Source organism: Dromiciops gliroides, chromosome 1 (genome assembly GCF_019393635.1).
Source record: "Dromiciops gliroides isolate mDroGli1 chromosome 1, mDroGli1.pri, whole genome shotgun sequence".
Lineage (NCBI taxonomy): Eukaryota > Metazoa > Chordata > Mammalia > Microbiotheria > Microbiotheriidae > Dromiciops > Dromiciops gliroides.
The window spans coordinates 278,536,956-278,556,403 of NC_057861.1; the positions used below are offsets into that span (position 1 = coordinate 278,536,956).

Here is a 19,448-nt window from a genome sequence, read left to right on the forward strand (position 1 = left end):
AAGGAGTATAGATAGAGGACATAGGTGTGAATTGACCTATGATGGGATGATAGAAAAAAAATTACTGGGTGAGAAAGAAGAATGCACTGGGAGAAGGGGAAGGGAGTGCTAGAATGGGTGAATTATCTCACAAAAAGATGCACAAAGAACATTTAGAGAAGAGGAAGATGGTGGGCAATGCTTGAATCTCACTCTCATAAGAATTGGCTAAAAGAGGAAATAAATACACATTCAGTTGGCCATAAAAATCTATCTTACGCTACGGAGAAGTAGGAAAGGAGGGAGATAAGAGAAAGTTTGTGGAGCTGATAGAAAGGAGGGAGGATTAGAGGAAGCAGTGGTCAGAAGCAAAATAGTTTTAAGGAGGACCAGGATGAAAGGAAAGAGAGAAAGAGAGGGAGGGAGAAGAAGAGGAAGAGGGAGAGGGAGGAGGGAGGGAGGGAGGGAGGGAGGGAGGGAGAGAGAGAGAGGAGAGAGAGAGAGAGAGTAGAGAGAGAGAGAGAGGAGAGAGAGAGAGGATAAACAGGGGGAACAGCAGGATAGATAGATGGAAATACATGATTAGTAATCATAACTGTGAATGTGAATGGTATGAACTCACCCATAAAAATAGAAGTGGAGTGCAAAGTGGAATAAAAACCAGAATTCTTTAATATATTGTTTACAAGGAACACATTTGAAGCAGAGAGAGACACACAGAATAAAGGTAAAGGATAGAGTAGTATCTAATTATGCTTCAGCTGAAGTTAAAAAAAAAGCAAGGGTAGTAATCATGATTTCAGACAAAGCAAAAAAAAAAAGATCTAATTCAAAGAGATAAAAAGGAAACTCCATCTTGCTAAAAGGTACCACAGACAATGAAGTAATAGCAATACTAAACATATGTGTGCCAAGTGGTATAGCATCCAAATTCTTAAAGGAAAAGCTAAATGTTATAGGAGAATATAGATAGCAAAACTGTACTAGTCGGGGACCCTCAACTTTCCTTTATCAGAACTAGATAAAGCTAACCAAAAAATATACAAAAAAGAAGTTAAGGAGATGAATAAAATTTTAGAAAAGTTTAGATATGATAGACTTCTGGAGAAAATTGAATGGGAATAGAAAGGAATACATCTTTTTCTCAGAGGTATATGACACCTACAAAAAAAATTGACCATGTATCAAAGCATAAAATCTCACAACCAAATGCAGAAGAATTAAAGTGCATCTGTTTTAGATCATAATGCAATAAAAAATAATTCAATAAAGGGCCATGGAAAGTAGATTAAAATTAATTGAAAACTAAATAATCTAATCCTAAAGAATAGGGAATCAAGAAAAAAATCATATTGTTATTCTCTTTAATGAATTATTGATTATTTAATCAATCAATTAATAATCAACCAATTGTTTAAACACATCAATAGTTTCTTTTTAAAGTTTATTTTTTTTATATTTTGTTCTTATTTTTCAATGCCTAAAGAGGCATTGTTTTGTTTTATTATGACTTTTTTAAAATTAGTAAGAGCATTTCATTATTTTCCGCTCTACACGCAGAGATAGTTTTCAACATCTGTTCCTAGGAGATTTTCAGCTCCAAATTCCTCTCCCTTCCTCCCTTCCCCTCCCCCCTCCCCAAGATAGCAAGCAATGCTATATAGGTTATATATGCACAATAACACCAAAGATACCTTTGCACTAGTGATGTGAAAAAGAAGAATTAGAACAATCAAAAGTTCATTAAGAGAATGACAACAATGAGTTAACATATCAAAATATTTGGGATGCGGTCAAAGCAGTACTTAGGGGAAAATTTATATCTCTAAATGCTTACATCAATAAAATGGAGAAAGAACAGATCAATGAATTGTGTGTAACTAAAAAAATAGAAAAATAATAAATTAATCCCCCCAATTTAAACACCCCCCAAAATCTTGAAAATCAAAGAAGATTAATAAGACTGAAAGCAAGAAAACCATTGAAACTAATAAATAAAACTGGGAGTTGGTTTTATGAAAAAAATCATATAAAATAGATAAACCATTGGTTAATTTGATTAAAAAATAGAAAGAAGAAAACCAAATTACCTGTATAAAAAATGAAAAGGGTGAATTAACTACCAATGAAGAGGAAATCAAAACAATCAGTAGGAGCTATTTTGCACAAATATATACAATAAATCTGACAATCTAAGTGAAATGAATGAATATTTACAAAATATAATTGCCCCAGATTAACAGAAGAGGAAATTGAATGCTTAAATAATCCATCTTAGAAAAAAGAAATTGATAACCCATCAATGAACTCCCTAAGAAAAAAATCCCCAGGCCCAGATGGATTCACAACTGATTCTATTACATATTCAAAAAACAATTAAATTCAATACTATCTAAAGTATTTGGAAAAATAGGCAAGGAAGGAGTCCTACCAAATTCCTTTCTGACACAAATATGATTTTGCTATCTAAACCAGGAAGAGTGAAAATAGAGAAAGAAACTATAGACCAATGTCTCTAATGAATACTGATGCAAACATTTTAAATAAAACACTAGCAAGGGCATTATAGCAATATATCATAAAGATCATACATTATGACCAGGTGGGATTTATACCAGGAATGTGGGACTAGTTTAATATTAGAAAAAATTATAGCATAATTGACCTAATCAATAACAAAACTAATGAAATCATATAGTTATTGCAATAGATAAAGAAAAATCTTTTTACAAAGTGTGACACTAATTCCTATTAAAATACTAGAAAATAAGGGGGCAGCTAGGTGGCACAGTGGATAAAGCACCGGCCCTGGATTCAGGAGTACCTGAGTTCAAATCCGGCCTCAGACATTTCACACTTACTAGCTGTGTGACCCTGGGTAAGTCACTTAACCCCCATTGCCCCGCAAAAAACCCCAAAAACCCCAAAAAACAAACCCACTAGAAAATAGAGGAATAATGCAGCTTTCCTTAAAATGATAATAATACATATCTAAAACAATCAGCAAACATTATCTGTAATGGGGATAAGCTGGAAGCCTTTCCAATAAGATCCAGCGTGAAGCAAGGGTACCTATTATCACCACTACTATTCAATATTGTACTAGAGATGCTAGATATAGTAATAGAGAAGAAAACCAAATTGAACAATTTAGAATAGGCAATGAGGAAACAAAACTATAACTCTTGCAGATGATACGATGATATACTTAGAGAAGCCTAGAGAAACAACCTACTTGAAATAAATTAACAAGTTTAGTAAAGTTGTAGGATAGAAAACAAACCCACATAAATTACCAGCATTTCTATATATTACCAACAAAGTCCTATAGCAAGAGACAAAAAGAGAAATTCCATTTAAAATATCTGTAGACAATATAAACTACTTGGAAGTCTGCTGCCAAGAAAAACCCAGTAACTCTAGGAACACAATTATACAATCCTTTTCATACAAAGTCAGATCTTAACAATTGGAAAAATATTAATTTCTCATGGGTAGGCTGAGCCAATATAATAAAAATGACAATTCTACCTAAATTAATTTACTTATTCAGTGCCATGCTAATCAAACTACCAAAATTATTTTTATGGGCTATAAAAAATAAAAAAACCAAAGAAGAACAAAAGCTCAACTAATATGAAAGGGAATTAAGTTTTTTAAAAAAAAATGTGAAGGAAGTTAATCTAGCCATATTAGATCTCAAACTATATTACAAACAGTAATCGTCAAAATGATCTGGTACTGGCTAAAAGATAGAGAGGTGGGTCAATGGAATTGGGTAACACCATGCACAGTAGTAATGATCATAATAATCTATTGTTTGATAAATGCAAAGATTCCAGTTTTTGGGAAAGATTCCAGTTTTAGTTGACTAAAATAGTTTGGGAAAAGAGGAAGCAGTTTGGCAGAAACTCAGTATAGACCAACATCTCACACTATATGCAAGATAAGATAAAAATGAGTACATGGTTTAGATATAAAGGGTGATAACATAAGCAAATTAGGAGAGCATGGAATAGTTTACCTGTCAGTTCTATGAATAAAGGAAGAATTTATGAACAAAACAAGAGAGTAGAGAACATCACAAGATTTAAAATGGGCAATTCTGATTGTATTAAATTAAAAAGCTTTTTACACAAACAAAACAAATGGAGCTAAGACTAAAAGGAAAGTAGAAGACTGGAAAAAAATTTCTGCTGCAAGTGTCTGATAGAGGCCCTATTTTTCAAATATAGAAAACTGAGTTAAATTTATAAGAATATCAGTCATTCCCCAGTTGATAAATGGTCATGAGATATGAAAAGGTAGTTTTCAGATGAAGAAATCATATAAAAATAATCTAAACCACTATTGATTTTAGAAATGCAAATTAAGATAACTTTGAGGTACCACCTCATACCTAACAGCTTGGCTAATATGACAGAAAAGGAAAATGACAAATGTTGGAGGGGATGTGGGAAAATTGGGACACTAAGGAACTATTGGTGGAATTGTGAATTGATCTAATCATTCTAGAGAGTACTTTGGAACTTGGCTCAAAGGACTATACAACTTTACATATTCTTTGATCAAGTAATACCACTACTAGGTCTGTATCCCAAAGGAGATAAGAAAAAAGGTATAAGACTTATATATACAAAATATTATATCAGTTCTTTCTGTGGTGGCAAAAAATTAGAAATTGAGGGGATACCATCAATTAGGGAATGGCTGAACAAGTTGTGGTATATGATTGTGACAGAATATTATTGTGCAATAAGAAATGATGAGTAGTTTCCTTTCAGAAAAACCTGGAAAAACTTACATGAACTGATACAAGTGAAATAAGCAGAACCAATAAATATTATATACAGTCACAGAAACATTGAATGATGAACCTTGAATGACTTAGCTATTCTCAGAAATACAAAGATCCAAGAAAATTCCAAAGGATTTATGATGAAAAATGCTAACCACCTCCATAGAAAGAACTGATGGATTCTGAATGCAGATCAAAGCATACTATTGTTTACTTTTTTGTTTTTGTTTTTGCCTGTGTTTTCTTTATAAATATGACTAATATGGAAATGTTTTGTATGACTGCACATGTATAACCTATATAAAATTGCCTACCTTCTCAATGAGGAGGGTGGGGAGGGAGAGAAATTAGAACTCAAAAATGTTAAAAGTACATTAAAAATTTTTTTTTATGTAATAGGAAAAAATAAAATATTTAATAAAAATAAAATTGTATTTCACCTAAAATGGTGCCATTTTAAGCTAAGGGGTATTAGAGGAGGTTTTGAGTATTGTCTTCGGCTTAGTAGTTGGTAAGTCTTCAGGGATTGAGGGGGTTTAATTGTGATGTTTACATATAGAAAAAATACCATGTTCTAAAGTCTATCTTGGTTTTCTAATAACATAGTGGAAACATTTGTGGAATATGCTAAAGAATTGTGATTTTTGTCAGCACGAGAAACTACTCGTATAGGAATTTCCATCACCAAAGCAGATATCTACTAAGTCATAGGTTGGTTGCTATGTTTTAAGGAGTTGCCTGAGGCACATAGATATTAGACACCTTGCCCAATTGGAATTGAGCCTTCCTGACTGCAAATCCAGACTTCTATTTTAGTATCACACACTTATAATGGAAAACATGTTTAAGGAGAAAAAATAACATCCTTTAAGCAATCTTTGTTAAAATGGAAGAAAACTATGACTTTCTGGTTGTGAACTTTGATCTGTAGAAGTCTATGGAGTGGGGCAGCTAGGTGGTGCAGTGGATAGAGCACCGGCCCTGGGGTCAGGAGTAACTGAGTTCAAATCCGGCCTCAGACACTTAACACTTACTAGCTGTGTGACCCTGGGTAAGTCACTTAACCCCAATTGCCCTCACCAAAAAAAAAAAAGTCTATGGAGTTAGATAAAGATAAAGTCTCTTCCCTTTTCTCATCACTCATGTTGCTTTCTTTTGGGGGAAAGAAGGAAATTACTACTTTAGAGTCATGGTCAGATTCAATATTATTGGGGCACCTAATGTTGAAATGCAAACAAGATAAATGTCATCTAAAAGCAGTTTTCAGAACAGAGCTGCAGCTCTTTAAAAAGGGCAGCTTTGGAAAGCCTTGCCCTCCCGCAAGCATATGCTCCCCTCTCCACCAACAAAAACACTGAATATGATCTAAGAGACTAAGAAAATAATGTGGTGTTCACTGAAGGGCACAGCAGAGGGGAAAAAAGCTGTATTCTAGTGATAACCATAAGAAGAGACACAAATATCAAGGGCAACAGTAGTCTGCATTTGTGAAATTATTTAGGACACTAATGGTATACCATTGAGAGTATTAAGGCTTATACATACCAAGGAGAGGATTTAAAATTCAATACAAGGAAAATTACTTCGGGACAGGAGGGAGAAGAGTTTCCAAGGGAATAGAGGGATAGATCTCAATATATAAGGATGTTTATCACCCTGTGAGAAGCTCATTGAATACTAAATGATAGCAAAATAATCACTTGACAATACCATGGAAAGAGCCATGGGGAATTTTGTACGAAAGGGAGAACAGCAGAACTAGACATTTTCTATTTCAGATGAAATCTCTATTTTCAGTGTATCATAATATGACAGGGAAACCAAGAACCAGGGGGGAAAACCAATAACTCCAAATATCCATGTAAGTAACACAGACCACAAGAAAGCTGTTATTACTTTGTTTTAAATGAAGTAAAGATAAAGGGGCTCTTTGTTCTCTATTCTGAATAGAATAGAGGAATTACAGAGTTGGTGGAACAATAATGAATAAGCAAGAAATTATTAAATGCTTCCTATGATATTATCAGACACTACTAGGTGCTAGGTATATAAGGACAAAAATAAGACACTTCCTGCCCTCCATGAGCTTATATTCCACTAAGAGAAGACACATAGGATAAGTGGTATCTAGGGAAGGGAGTTTCTATCTAGGGAGTTATAGTGATGTTAAGTGAAGCCACACGACAGTCAACTGTCATGATCTTTGCAGAAGAAATAGTGGCATTGCTTTGGTTTTGATTACTCTCCCCTGGGTGTTGTCTTTCCTATTAGAAAGTAAGCTCTTTGGGCAGCTAGGTGGTGCAGTGGATAAAGCAACAGCCCTGGATTCAGGAGGACCGGAATTCAAAACTGGCCTCAGACACTTGACACTAGCTGTGTGACCCTGGGCAAGTCACTTATCCCTCATTGCCCCACAAAAAAGAAAAAGAAAGTAATCTCTTAGAAGGCAGGGACTGTCTTACTTTTGTCTTTGTATACTTAGTGAGTGCCTGACTCATAGCAGGTATTTAATAAATGTCCCTCCCCCTTCCCAGATTGAGGGCAAAAGGCTGAAGGATAGGTAGGAGGGAGCCTGTGAACAAGAGGGTACACATAATAATAGAGAGGGCAAAAAGATGTTCTAATATGTCTGGTGTGGATGGATATGAAACATGGTTTGGGGCCAACTAGGTATAGTCAGGTAAGCAGCTTTGCACTTCCTAACTGGCCAATGAAGGACCAAGGAAAGATTCTAAATGGAGGGAAGAAGTCATATTTCTAGTCTGGCAGGTGCTCCTCTAGATGGGGAGGGAGGGCAATAGCAGGGTAGATGGCATTATGTCCTAAGATATCTAGCATGTATGGAAACTAAATATTATTCTGATAAACTAATATTTCTCTCAGGCATTTAACAGTGACAGGTCACATTTATGTAAAACTTTGAGTTTGGAAAGGGCTCTGCTTATCTTATTTGTTACATCAATTCTGGGCATATCTTACGATTTAGAATTAGAAGAGACTTTAGAAGTCATTAAGTTGGGGCAGCTAAGTGGCGCAGTGGATAAAGCACTGGCCCTGGATTCAGGAGGACCTGAGTTCAAATCTAGCCTCAGACACTTGACACTTACTAGCTGTGTGACCCTAGGCAAGTCACTTAATCCTCACTGCCCAGCAAAAAGAAGAAGAAGAAGAAAAAAAGAAGTCATTACATTCAATTCCTTTATTTCATAGATAAGGAAAACTGAGGCATAGAAGGTTAGTTGATTTTCCTGGAACCACATAGCTAATAAATATCTAAGTGGAATTCAAATTCACGTCTTCCTGTTTCGTTGCATAGCTATGCTCTACCTAACTACCTGGAACTCAGATGGTAAATAAACTTTTGTTAGGAAAATATAAAGTAAAAAAAAAAAAAAAAGAAAAATATAAAGTAAACCCAAAAGACAAATGAAAAAGAAGCAAGACTTGCTCATTTTTAATGTTCAGAAAATGTTTCTCTTTTTAGGAAGCACGATGATGGTAGCCCTTGACTCAGCTTGTGTCCTATATCTTCACAGGATAAAAGTCTATTCTCCCTAGCTGGTAGGTTGTTTAAATATTAGTTCCATTTTTACAAATGAGGAAACTGAGACTCATATGACATATGCAAAGTCATATGATTTGTAAGAGGCTGAGTCAAAGCTTGAACCTAGTTTTTTGACTTCATGTCCTATTCCTTTCTCACTCTTTCATACTAACACATTAGAATTGGATCTAGGGCATGAGCTAAGAAAGGTCTCTCACAGTAGGTCCTCAGCATTTGACTTGGTCCCTTATGAAGTCTATCTTTTGCAAAGGTTCATTTTAAAGTTTTATTTTGAGGGCCAGAGTATAATGAACATGACTACTGGCCACTCATACAGACTTGCTAAGCTATATTCCTGTAGGCTGCTAGGTTGGACAGTGGATAGATTGAGGGCCAGAGTCAGGAAAACTCATCTCCCAAGTTCAAATCTGGCCTCGGACACTTACCAGCTGTATGTCTTTCAACAAGTCACTAACCTGTTTGCCTCCTTTTCTCCAACTGTAAAATGAGGCTGGAAAAGAAAAATGATAAACCAATCCAATATCTTTGCCAAAGAAAACCCAAATGGGGTCATGAAGAGTCAGACATAACTGAAACAACTGAACAACAGCACATACCAACCAATTCATGCCAACATACAGCATACCTGTATGCAGGTAGATTATCAGAAATTGGAACACCAGGGACTATATTATCTCAGCTGCTACATGAGTGTCTTTGTCAAGTTAAAATTTAATATTAGACACCCAAACTCTGATGGAGTATCAAAGAATACATTTGAATGTCATTTATGTGTCTTTTGTTAAACCAGTATATTTTACATAAATGCCCATGTAATAAGTTCCTACTGAATTAAATACTTGAGTACTCCAATGGTTCTGTGATCTTACTGATGTGAATATAACCTCCAATGATGGAGACGGCAACATATTAATATTCACTGCTTATCCTGTTTGACTAATTCATGCTCTCCTGGAAATCCAGTGGATAGAGTATGGGGCCTGAAGTCAGGAAAACTATTTGTGAGTTCAAATATGGCCTCACCTATTAACTGTCTGACGTTGTGCAAATCACTTAATCCTGTTTCCTCATCTGTAAAATTAGCTGGAGAAGGAAATGGCAAACCACTATAGTCTTTGTCAAGAAAATCCCAAATATGGTCATGACGACTTGAACACAACTGAAATGTCTGAACAACAACAACAACCACAACAATAACCACAACAATAAATCCACCATAGGTGATTCAATATGGTATTATGGAAAGAGCCTCTGGAATTAGTGGGTTGTAGTTTGAATTCTAACTTTGTCAATTACTACATGTGTTACCTTGGTAAAGTCACTTAACTTCCCCTATCTAAGTTCCTTAACTATAAAAAAAGGGAGTTGGGCTGGATGACTGTCCAATTCCTTTGTGACTCTAGATTTATGACCCTATAATCCTGCCAGGGGGACTTTTCTTCTGTTGTCTAGACACTGTGTGGATACCAATGGAGTGTGTGGGCTGTTTACTGATTACCTCTTGTTCTTGCTACAGGGCTGGTCCATCTTTCTTTCCAGACTGCCTAATAAATTAATGTTGATTGATTTATTGATTCTCCGACAGCTTTTTATTCCACTTATGCGTTATTTCTCATTGATGAGTTGCAGCCTGCTAACACTATGTGCTTCTCTCTTGCCTTAAATGCAATTTCTAGGAAAGAATACTTTCTTTGTAAATAAACTTATATGCTGGCTTTTATTAACAATGAGAACTACATAATCCAACATGCTTTGTCTTTTTGCCTTAGCTCCCAGGAAAGTGTACAGTTAAGTCTAATACACAATTGCAATTAAATTTATTCCTCAGTAGTCAGGTCCACAGTTGACATGGTATCTTCCAGCTCCCATGAACTAAATTTTGTTTTGGGTTTCCCTTTAATTGTCTTGCTTCGTATTGGTTTTGTTTATCATGGTCCTTGCCTCACATTGTATTCATTTCTGAAGTAGATTTGATATAAAACTTAAATAAAATGCACAACTAAAAAACTTTTAACAAATCTGCCAGTTTTCAACAAAAGATAGATTCAAAGTATCTTGTTCCAAAAGGAGAGGCTCAGAAATCAGCATTCCTTGTTTTTATTTATATTAATTTTTAAAAAGTAATAACATTTTATTTCTAGTTGGGGGTCCAATTTTTATCCCTGTTCTCTCCCTCTCCCTTCTCTGATGCAGTAAGCAATCAGATAGATTTTACATGTACAATTTATTTAAAACTTACCATATTAGTAATTTTGTATAAGAAAACTTGAATAAAAGAAAAAAAATGAAATAAAGCGAAAAATAGCATGCTTCAGTCTGTGTTCCATAAATATCAGTTCTTTCTTTCTTTTTGGTGTGGCAATGGGGGTTAAGTGACTTGCTCAGGGTCACGCAGCTAGTAATGTCAAGTATTTGAGGCTAGACTTGAACTCAGGTCCCCCTGAATCCAGGGCCAGTACTTTATCTGCTGTGCCACCTAGCTGTCCAATATCAGTTCTTTCTTTGGAGGTAGATGGTATGTTTCATCAATAGTCCTTTGGGATTGCCTTGGATCATTGTTTTGTTGAAATAATTGTCTTCACAGTTCTTCATCCATCAATATTGCTTTCACCATGCACAACTTTCTCCTGATTCTTCTCACTTCACTATACATCAATTCACACAAGTCTTTTCAGGCCTTTCTGAAAATATCTTTCTTGTCATTTCTTATAGCACAATAATATTCCATCATTACCATATATAGCTTGTTTAGCCATTTCCCAATTGATGGCATTGCTTTTTACAATTCTTAGCCACCACAAAAAAAAGCTGCTATAAATATACATATATATTTTTAGTGAGGCAATTGGGGTTAAGTGACTTGCCCAGGGTCACACAGCTAGTAAGTGTTAAGTGTCAGAGGCCGGATTTGAACTCAGGTACTCCTGATTCCAGGGCCGGTGCTTTATCCACTGCGCCACCTAGCCGCCCCTATAAATATTTTTGTACAAATAGGTCTGTTGCTCCTTTTGGGGATGTCTTTGGGATATAAATGTACCAGTGGTATTGCTGGATCAAAGGATATGCACAGTTCTATAGACCTTTGGGCATAGTTCCAAATTACTCTCCAGAATGGTTGGATCTTTTCACAACTCCACTAACAGTGGATTAGAGTCCAGCTTTTCCACACCCTTCCAACATCCAGTATTTTCTATTTTTGTTATATTTGCCACTCTGATAGGTGTGAGTTGATATCTCAGAGTTTGTTTTAATTTGCATTTCTCTGATTAATAGTTATCTAGAGGGGGCAGCTAGGTGGCGCAGTGGATAAAGCACTGGCCCTGGATTCCGGAGTACCTGAGTTCAAATCCGGCCCTCAGACACTTGACACTTACTACCTGTGTGACCCTGGGCAAGTCACTTAACCCCCATTGCCCTGAAAAAAAAAAACAGTTATCTAGAGCATTTTTTCATATGATTATAGATAGCTTTGATTTCTTTGTCTGAAAACTGCCTGTTTATATCCTTTGACCATTTATCAATTAGGGGATTCCTTGTTTTTATTTTTATTTTTATTTTTATTTTTTTTTTTTTAGTGAGGCAATTGGGGTTAAGTGACTTGCCCAAGGTCACACAGCTAGTAAGTGTTAAGTGTCTGAGGCCGGATTTGAACTCAGGTACTCCTGACTCCAGGGCCAGTGCTCTATCCACTGTGCCACCTAGCTGCCCCAATTCCTTGTTTTTAAATATTAAATTCACATCATATCTGATAATCACTTTTTATCTTTGTATCAGGTACATATCAAAACCACAACAAAATAATGAAGATATAAAATGCTTTCAGGGTTCAAGAACAGACAATATACATTTTAGTTCTTTTAAATTGTATTACAAATTAAGATATCATCAGTTGGAGATTATAAGGGCCAAATTTAATATGGGGAGTGTTAATTGGATGACTTGCTGTAATATTGGGGCAAGAAAGGAGATTAACAGCCTCTTTAAAAAACAAAACAGGCTTTATTAATGGGAACAAATTTAAAATACAAGTAAGGTTAATAGAACTAGGGACAAAGAAAAAGGGAATAGGGGAAGGAAAAATATACAATTTGCAACTCACCACCACCTGGAAATCAGCCATTCTGAAGAGTATCAGCTGCTCAGCACTCCCTCCACCACTCACGCCAGAGTGCTCTCTCTTCCCTTCTCTCTCCCAGAAGCCCCCTCTCTTATAGAAAAAAGGGCCGACTGTGCGCGCGCATGTGCGCGCGCGCGCGCGCACACACACACACACACACACACACACACACACACAGCCCCAAGCTAATTGGCTGACAGCCCTGATTGACAGAAATAACAAGTGACTCTACATATACGAGCCCTCCAGCTTCCGGACACCAAAGATCACCTGACTGCCCTCACTGGGCTTCCTGTCATTATAATTTGGCCACACCCATCCAGGCATGTGGGTGCGAGGAAGCGCACGTGGGCGAGTGCCAGGGCCTCCAATCCCAGTCAAAGTTGGGGTCACAGAAACCCCAAATCACAACCAGTTCTTTACAAGATCAAAGATTTTTAAAAGGGTAAGAAAAATTATCTCAAAGAATACTTTCTAGGGGCAGCTAGGTGGCTCAGTGGATAGAGCACCAGCCCTGGATTCAGGAGGACCTGAGTTCAAATTTGGCCTCAGACACTTAACACTTACTAGCTGTGTGACCCTGGGCAAGTCACTTAACCCCAATTGCCCAGCAAAAGAGAAAAAAAGAAAAAGAAAAAAAGAATAATTTCTTTCACTAGCTTCATTCTTTAACCACATACTTAATAAAAAAGACCACAGATACTTTTAAAGGCTATGTTACCTTGCCATTTCCAAACAACTAGTCAGTTGCCATGTATTATTGATTCTACCTCTATCATTCATCTTCTGCCACCCCAGAGTTTCATTTCCGTTTATTTGACCTATGATAATGGCTTACTAGTTGGTCTCTCTGCCTTCATTTCTTTAATTTCTCCCCTCTGCAATCCACCCTTTGTATGGCTGGAAAAAAGGAAAAAAGAAATATTCATATTGCATAAATCTGACCATGGCCTATCCCTGATTAAAAATTCCCAGAGGCTCCCTATGCTGACCCCATTTGGGGGTTCTCTTGGCAAAGTTACTGAAGTAGTTTGCCATTTCCTTCTCCAGCTCAGTTTATAGATGAGGAAAGTGAGGCAAACAGGTTAAGTGACTTGCCTGGTGTCAGACAGCTGGCAAGTATCTGATATGAACTCATGAAGAATGAGTCTTCCTGATTCTAAGCCCAGTGCTCAAACCACTGTACCACTTAGCTTCCCTCTATAATGAGAAAATCAACATACAAATAACTGTGTACCAACAAAATATATAAAAGGTAAATTAGAGGTAATCTCAGAAGGAAGGCACAAATAGTGAGGGGAACCAGGAAAAGCCCCTTGAAAAGGAAAGGATTTGAGCTATGACTTAAAAGAAGGGAGGAGGCAGGAAGGAGGAAGAAGAGCATTCCAGGAATGGGGGACAGACAGTGAAAATGCTTACAGGGGGCAGCTATGTGGCACAGTGGATAAAACACTGGCCCTGTATTCAGGAGGACCTGAGTTAAAATCCAGGCTCAGACACTTGTCACATACTAGCTGTGTGACCCTGGGCAAGTCACTTAACCCTCATTGCCCTGCCAAAAAAAAGAAAAAGAAAAAAAAGAAAATGCTTTCAGTTCAAAGATGGCATCTCACATTTAAGGAACAATAAGGTCAGTATTGTTGGACTATAAAGTACATGGAGGCTATGTTACCTTGCCATTTCCAAACAACTAGTCAGTTGCCATGTATTATTGATTCTACCTCTATCATTCATCTTCTGCCACCCCAGAGTTTCATTTCCGTTTATTTGACCTATGATAATGGCTTACTAGTTGGTCTCTCTGCCTTCATTTCTTTAATTTCTCCCCTCTGCAATCCACCCTTTGTATGGCTGGAAAAAAGGAAAAAAGAAATATTCATATTGCATAAATCTGACCATGGCCTATCCCTGATTAAAAATTCCCAGAGGCTCCCTATGCTGACAGAATAAAATTCAAACAGCCTGCCACTTACAGCCCTCCACAATATGGCTCCAACTTATCTTTCCAGCTTTATTTCCCCCTCTCCTTGTTGCATGCTAGATTTTGGCCAAACTTTATCATTAGCTATTTCCTGACCATGTTCTCTTCCTGTGCATCTGTACAAACTGTCTTCTGTTAGATATAAAAAGTTTAAGAGACAGAGTTTTTGGGTAATTAATCATTTGTTAATCATGCTAGCATATAATTAATAAAAAGGGTCAGTGACACTTTCTAATGCTAAAGATGCCTAATGGAACCCACTCAATGCTTATATGCCCTTGGAAGAGTGGGTAGTAATCAACTCTGATTGGTTAACAATTAATGAGAAGAATGAATATTATGAGATATGGGCTTATTCTAATGAGGGCCTGGGGGATATTACTGATCAATCTTGGTAAAAGAGACTTATCTATACATATATCACCCTGCCTAGGGCAATCTAGACTAAAGTGGGCATACACTTTTACCCATATCTGTCTTGGTAAAAGACAATGGGCTGTAATCCATCAATTCACCTAAACTAAAATTTCTTTATCTTTTGATCAGATCTGAGTTTTCCATTTGTGTCAGTTTCATACAAGATTTCATGTCATTATGAGCCCTGTATTTAAAAGATTGCCTGAATAACCTATAGGGGCCGATTTCTAAATAAGGAAAGGTAGGGGAACAAACCTTAGTGCTAGTTCAATAATTGTCTATTAATATAGGAGAGAAATAATCATTTCTCTCACCTCCATTCCTGAAAAGTTCTTCTTCCACCAGTGGGGCCTGACATGGTATTTCCCTTCCTGCAAATCTGAGCTCAATTAGATTAGATTATGAGATGTTCCTCCAAGAAGTTTCACCTGTTCCATCTATTTGTAAATTATTTCTTCTCCTGTATTTTTTAATGTAGTTCTTCACAATTTGTCCCCTTCTTAACTCCCCTGTCTTCTTACAACTTCTTCCACTCCATGTACTTTATAGTCCAACAATACTGACCTTATTGTTCCTTAAATGTGAGATGCCATCTTTGAACTGAAAGCATTTTCTTTTTTTTCTTTTTCTTTTTTTTGGCAGGGCAATGAGGGTTAAGTGACTTGCCCAGGGTCACACAGCTAGTATGTGACAAGTGTCTGAGCCTGGATTTTAACTCAGGTCCTCCTGAATACAGGGCCAGTGTTTTATCCACTGTGCCACATAGCTGCCCCCTGTAAGCATTTTCACTGTCTGTCCCCCATTCCTGGAATGCTCTTCTTCCTCCTTCCTGCCTCCTCCCTTCTTTTAAGTCATAGCTCAAATCCTTTCCTTTTCAAGGGGCTTTTCCTGGTTCCCCTCACTATTTGTGCCTTCCTTCTGAGATTACCTCTAATTTACCTTTTATATATTTTGTTGGTACACAGTTATTTGTATGTTGATTTTCTCATTATAGAGGGAAGCTAAGTGGTACAGTGGTTTGAGCACTGGGCTTAGAATCAGGAAGACTCATTCTTCATGAGTTCATATCAGATACTTGCCAGCTGTCTGACACCAGGCAAGTCACTTAACCTGTTTGCCTCACTTTCCTCATCTATAAACTGAGCTGGAGAAGGAAATGGCAAACTACTTCAGTAACTTTGCCAAGAGAACCCCCAAATGGGGTCATAGATAGTTGGACACAACTGAAATAAATGAATAACTACAATAACATTTCCCATTAAAATAATTGTTGTCCTTTATTCTTTTATTAATTAATTAATTAATTTGCAGGGCAATGAGGGTTAAGTGACTTGCCCAGGGTCACACAGCTAGTAAGTGTCAAGGGTCTGAGGCCAGATTTGAACTCAGGTCCTTCTGAATCCAGGGCCGGAGCTCTATCCACTGTGCCACCTAGCTGCCCCCTTTAAAAATTTTTTTTTCTTTTTTTGGCAAACCACTCCTGTATCTTTTTTTTTTTTGAGGGGCAATGAGGGTTAAGTGACTTGACACAGCTAGTGTCAAGTGTCCGATGTCGGATTTGAACTCAGGTCCCCCTGAATCTAGGGCCAGTGTTTTATCCACTGTGCCACCTAGCTGCACCCTGTTGTCCTTTATTTTTGAAGTGGACCACCAAAATGACATCACTATGTCTGGGTCAAGAGACAACATGTCTGACTTTGACTGATCAGACCAATATGAGCTTGGAAGGCTCTACCACATGTTGGGCACAAATCGTTTATATGGAGTAGAGATGTTGCAGGCACATCATGCTAGGCAGTCTTGTACTAGTGTCTCATAATAGATTCTAAAGTTCTTCAGAGAGACATTAAAAAAGTTCTTGTATCACTTCTTCTGAGCTCTGTGTGAGCACTTGCCTTGTGTGAGTTCTCTGTAAAATAGTCTTTTAGACAAATGTATGTTTGCCATTTGAACAACCTTCCCAGTCCATTGGAGTTGTGCTCTCTGCAATAGAGTTTGAATGCTTGCAGTTCAAATCAAGAAAAAATTTGTGTCTGGTACCTTATTTTGCCAGGTGATCATCAGAATCTTCCTAGGACAATTCAAATGGAAACCAGTCAACTTCCTGGCATGATGCCAGTATACTGGAAGGTTTCACAGACACGGCACCATGGCTCTGTGCATCTTCAGTTTGGTAGGCAGCCTAAAACCTCTTGTCTCTCACACTTTCCTTCTGACCCTCCCCAACACTGAGCAATCTCTGGCAATGCATGCATCAACCTCATCATCTATGTGTACATCCTTGGAAAGTATACTACCAATATAAGTGAACTTATTTAGAAGCTTCTAAATGAAAAAATGAGAACTCCACAGGGTTTACCAGCAGTATAGTTTATCCCTAAGAAGGTAGAGTTTAACTCCATCAAAAGTAAAGTGCAAGGAAAACTAAGAGAGATGCAGGATTCTTGGCTCAGTAAGAAAGCAGATGAAACTCAGTTTTACACTGATATACACAATGCAAAATGCTTTTTATGATGCCTTGAAGGCTACTTGTGGGCCAAAGACCTATGGTGCTTCTCAGCTACTCAGTGCTGATGGAACCACATTGATTAGTGATAAGGACATGATACTGGAGAGATGGGCTGAACGCTTCCATGTTCTCAGCAGACTGTTATCAATCAGTGCTGAAGCCATCGACTGTAGACCTCAGGATGAAGTCAATTCCTCTCTAGCCAAACTTCCAACTGAAGAAGAGGTTTTGAATACCATTAGGCTCCTGTTGTGTGGCAAAGTGCCTGGTGCTGATTCTATTCCAGCTGAGATTTACAAAACAGGGGGTTCACTGTTCATAGAAAAGCTGACTGAAATCTTCTGGCTTATTTGGCAAGAGGAGATTATGTCCCAGGAGTTCAAGGATGCCTCCAATATCCATCTCCATAAAGGAAAAAAAATAGTTTGTTCTGTGACAATATGGGTCAGTGTGTGTGTGTGTGTGTGTGTGTGTGTGTGTGTGTGTGTGTGTGTGTTAGTCATTTTCAGCAATATTCTTGCCAGAGTCCTCCTTAATAGGCTGATACTTCACCTGGAAGATAGTTATCTACCGAGAGCCAGTGTGGTTTCATAGAGGGCTGAGAAATAGTCAATATGGTATTTGCTGCCTGACAATTCCAGGAGAAATACCAGGAGCAGAACAAAGGTCTATATACAACATTAATTGTGAGGGCTTGTGGAAGATCATGGCAAATTTGGTTTCCTGGAGAAGTTCATCAATATTACATGCCAGTTCTCTGTCTGCATCCTTGCACGGGTTCTGGATAATGGGCAATGTTCTTGAGCTTTCCCAGTCACCAATGGAGTGAAGCAAGGCTGTGTGCTTGCTTCCATGTTTTTTAGTATGTTGTTTTCAGCAATGTTGTCAGATGACTTCAATGAGGACCAAACTGGTATGGTCATTTACTGCACTGGCAGTATGATTTAATTTGAAAATGCTACAAGCCAGGACTAAAAGGGAGGGAGAGTTGGTGTACAACTGTTTTGTTCCCAGATAACTGTGTATTCAATGTAGTCTGAGGCTGAGATGCAACAGAGTATGGATCGATTCTTTGCTGTTTGTGCTAATTTTGGCCTGACAACACCAAGAAAACAAAGGTTCTCCCCAGCTGGCACTACACCATCCCTTTGTGCAACCATTGTTTACAGCAAATGGAGAAATTCTGAATGCTGTGGATAAGTTCACTTATCCCATTAGATTATAAGTTCCTTGAAGGCAAGGACTATTTTTGCATTTCTTTGTTTCTTCAGTGCTTAGCACAGTGTCTAGGACTTAATAATCGCTTGATTTGACTTATGGAATTTTAGATTGCTGTGCTAATTACTGCTGGTGTGACTCTGGGCACTAGGGTCTGTTCCTGTGGACTTACGTGACCTTGAACAAATCAGTTAACACCCCTGGGTCTCAGTGTCCATATCTGGAAGATCAGGCAGTTGGATGACAGGTCTTTAACATCCTGTATTGCTGTAAGTTAAGCCCTAGAACCCTATGATGTCTTTTCATGTTGTCCATGTAGCCTCAATGTAATAATAATAATAGATAATATATATGTACATACATTTGTATATATACACACACATATCCATCCATCCACCCATGCATCCATCCATGCATCCACCCATTCATCCACGTACCCATCCATGCACCCATCCATGCATCCATCTATGCATCTATGCATCTATCTATCTATCTATCTATCTATCTATCTATCTATCTATCTATCTATCTATCTATCTATCTATCTATCTAGTGCTTTAAGTTTACAAAGTGCTTTTCTAATATCTCATTTGAGTCTCATAACAATCACGGGAGGTAGTTGCTATTACATCCATTTTGCAAATGAAGAAACTGAAGAAATAGTCTTAAAGTAGGTTAAAGGTGACTTAGCTAGGATCATTGCCAGTCAACAAATATTTCTTAAATGTCCACTCTGTGCCAGGCACTGTGCTAAGCACTGGGGGTACAAAGAAAGGTAAAAGACAGTTCCTACTCATAGTATAAAGGGAGAACCAACAAACAAACAACTATGGACAAACTATAGCATAAATTGGAAAGGGTCAA

At 37.5% G+C, this 19,448-nt stretch overlaps 1 protein-coding gene across 1 annotated transcript in view; it reads right to left on the reverse strand.

Moving 5' to 3' along the window:
- The window catches only part of CPA6 (carboxypeptidase A6), a 354,688-nt gene that overhangs the window by 65,422 nt on the left and 269,818 nt on the right, over positions 1–19,448 (reverse strand). The window contains 1 exon segment of the mRNA XM_043977877.1: positions 18,724–18,744. Coding sequence (XP_043833812.1) covers positions 18,724–18,744 — 21 coding nt within the window.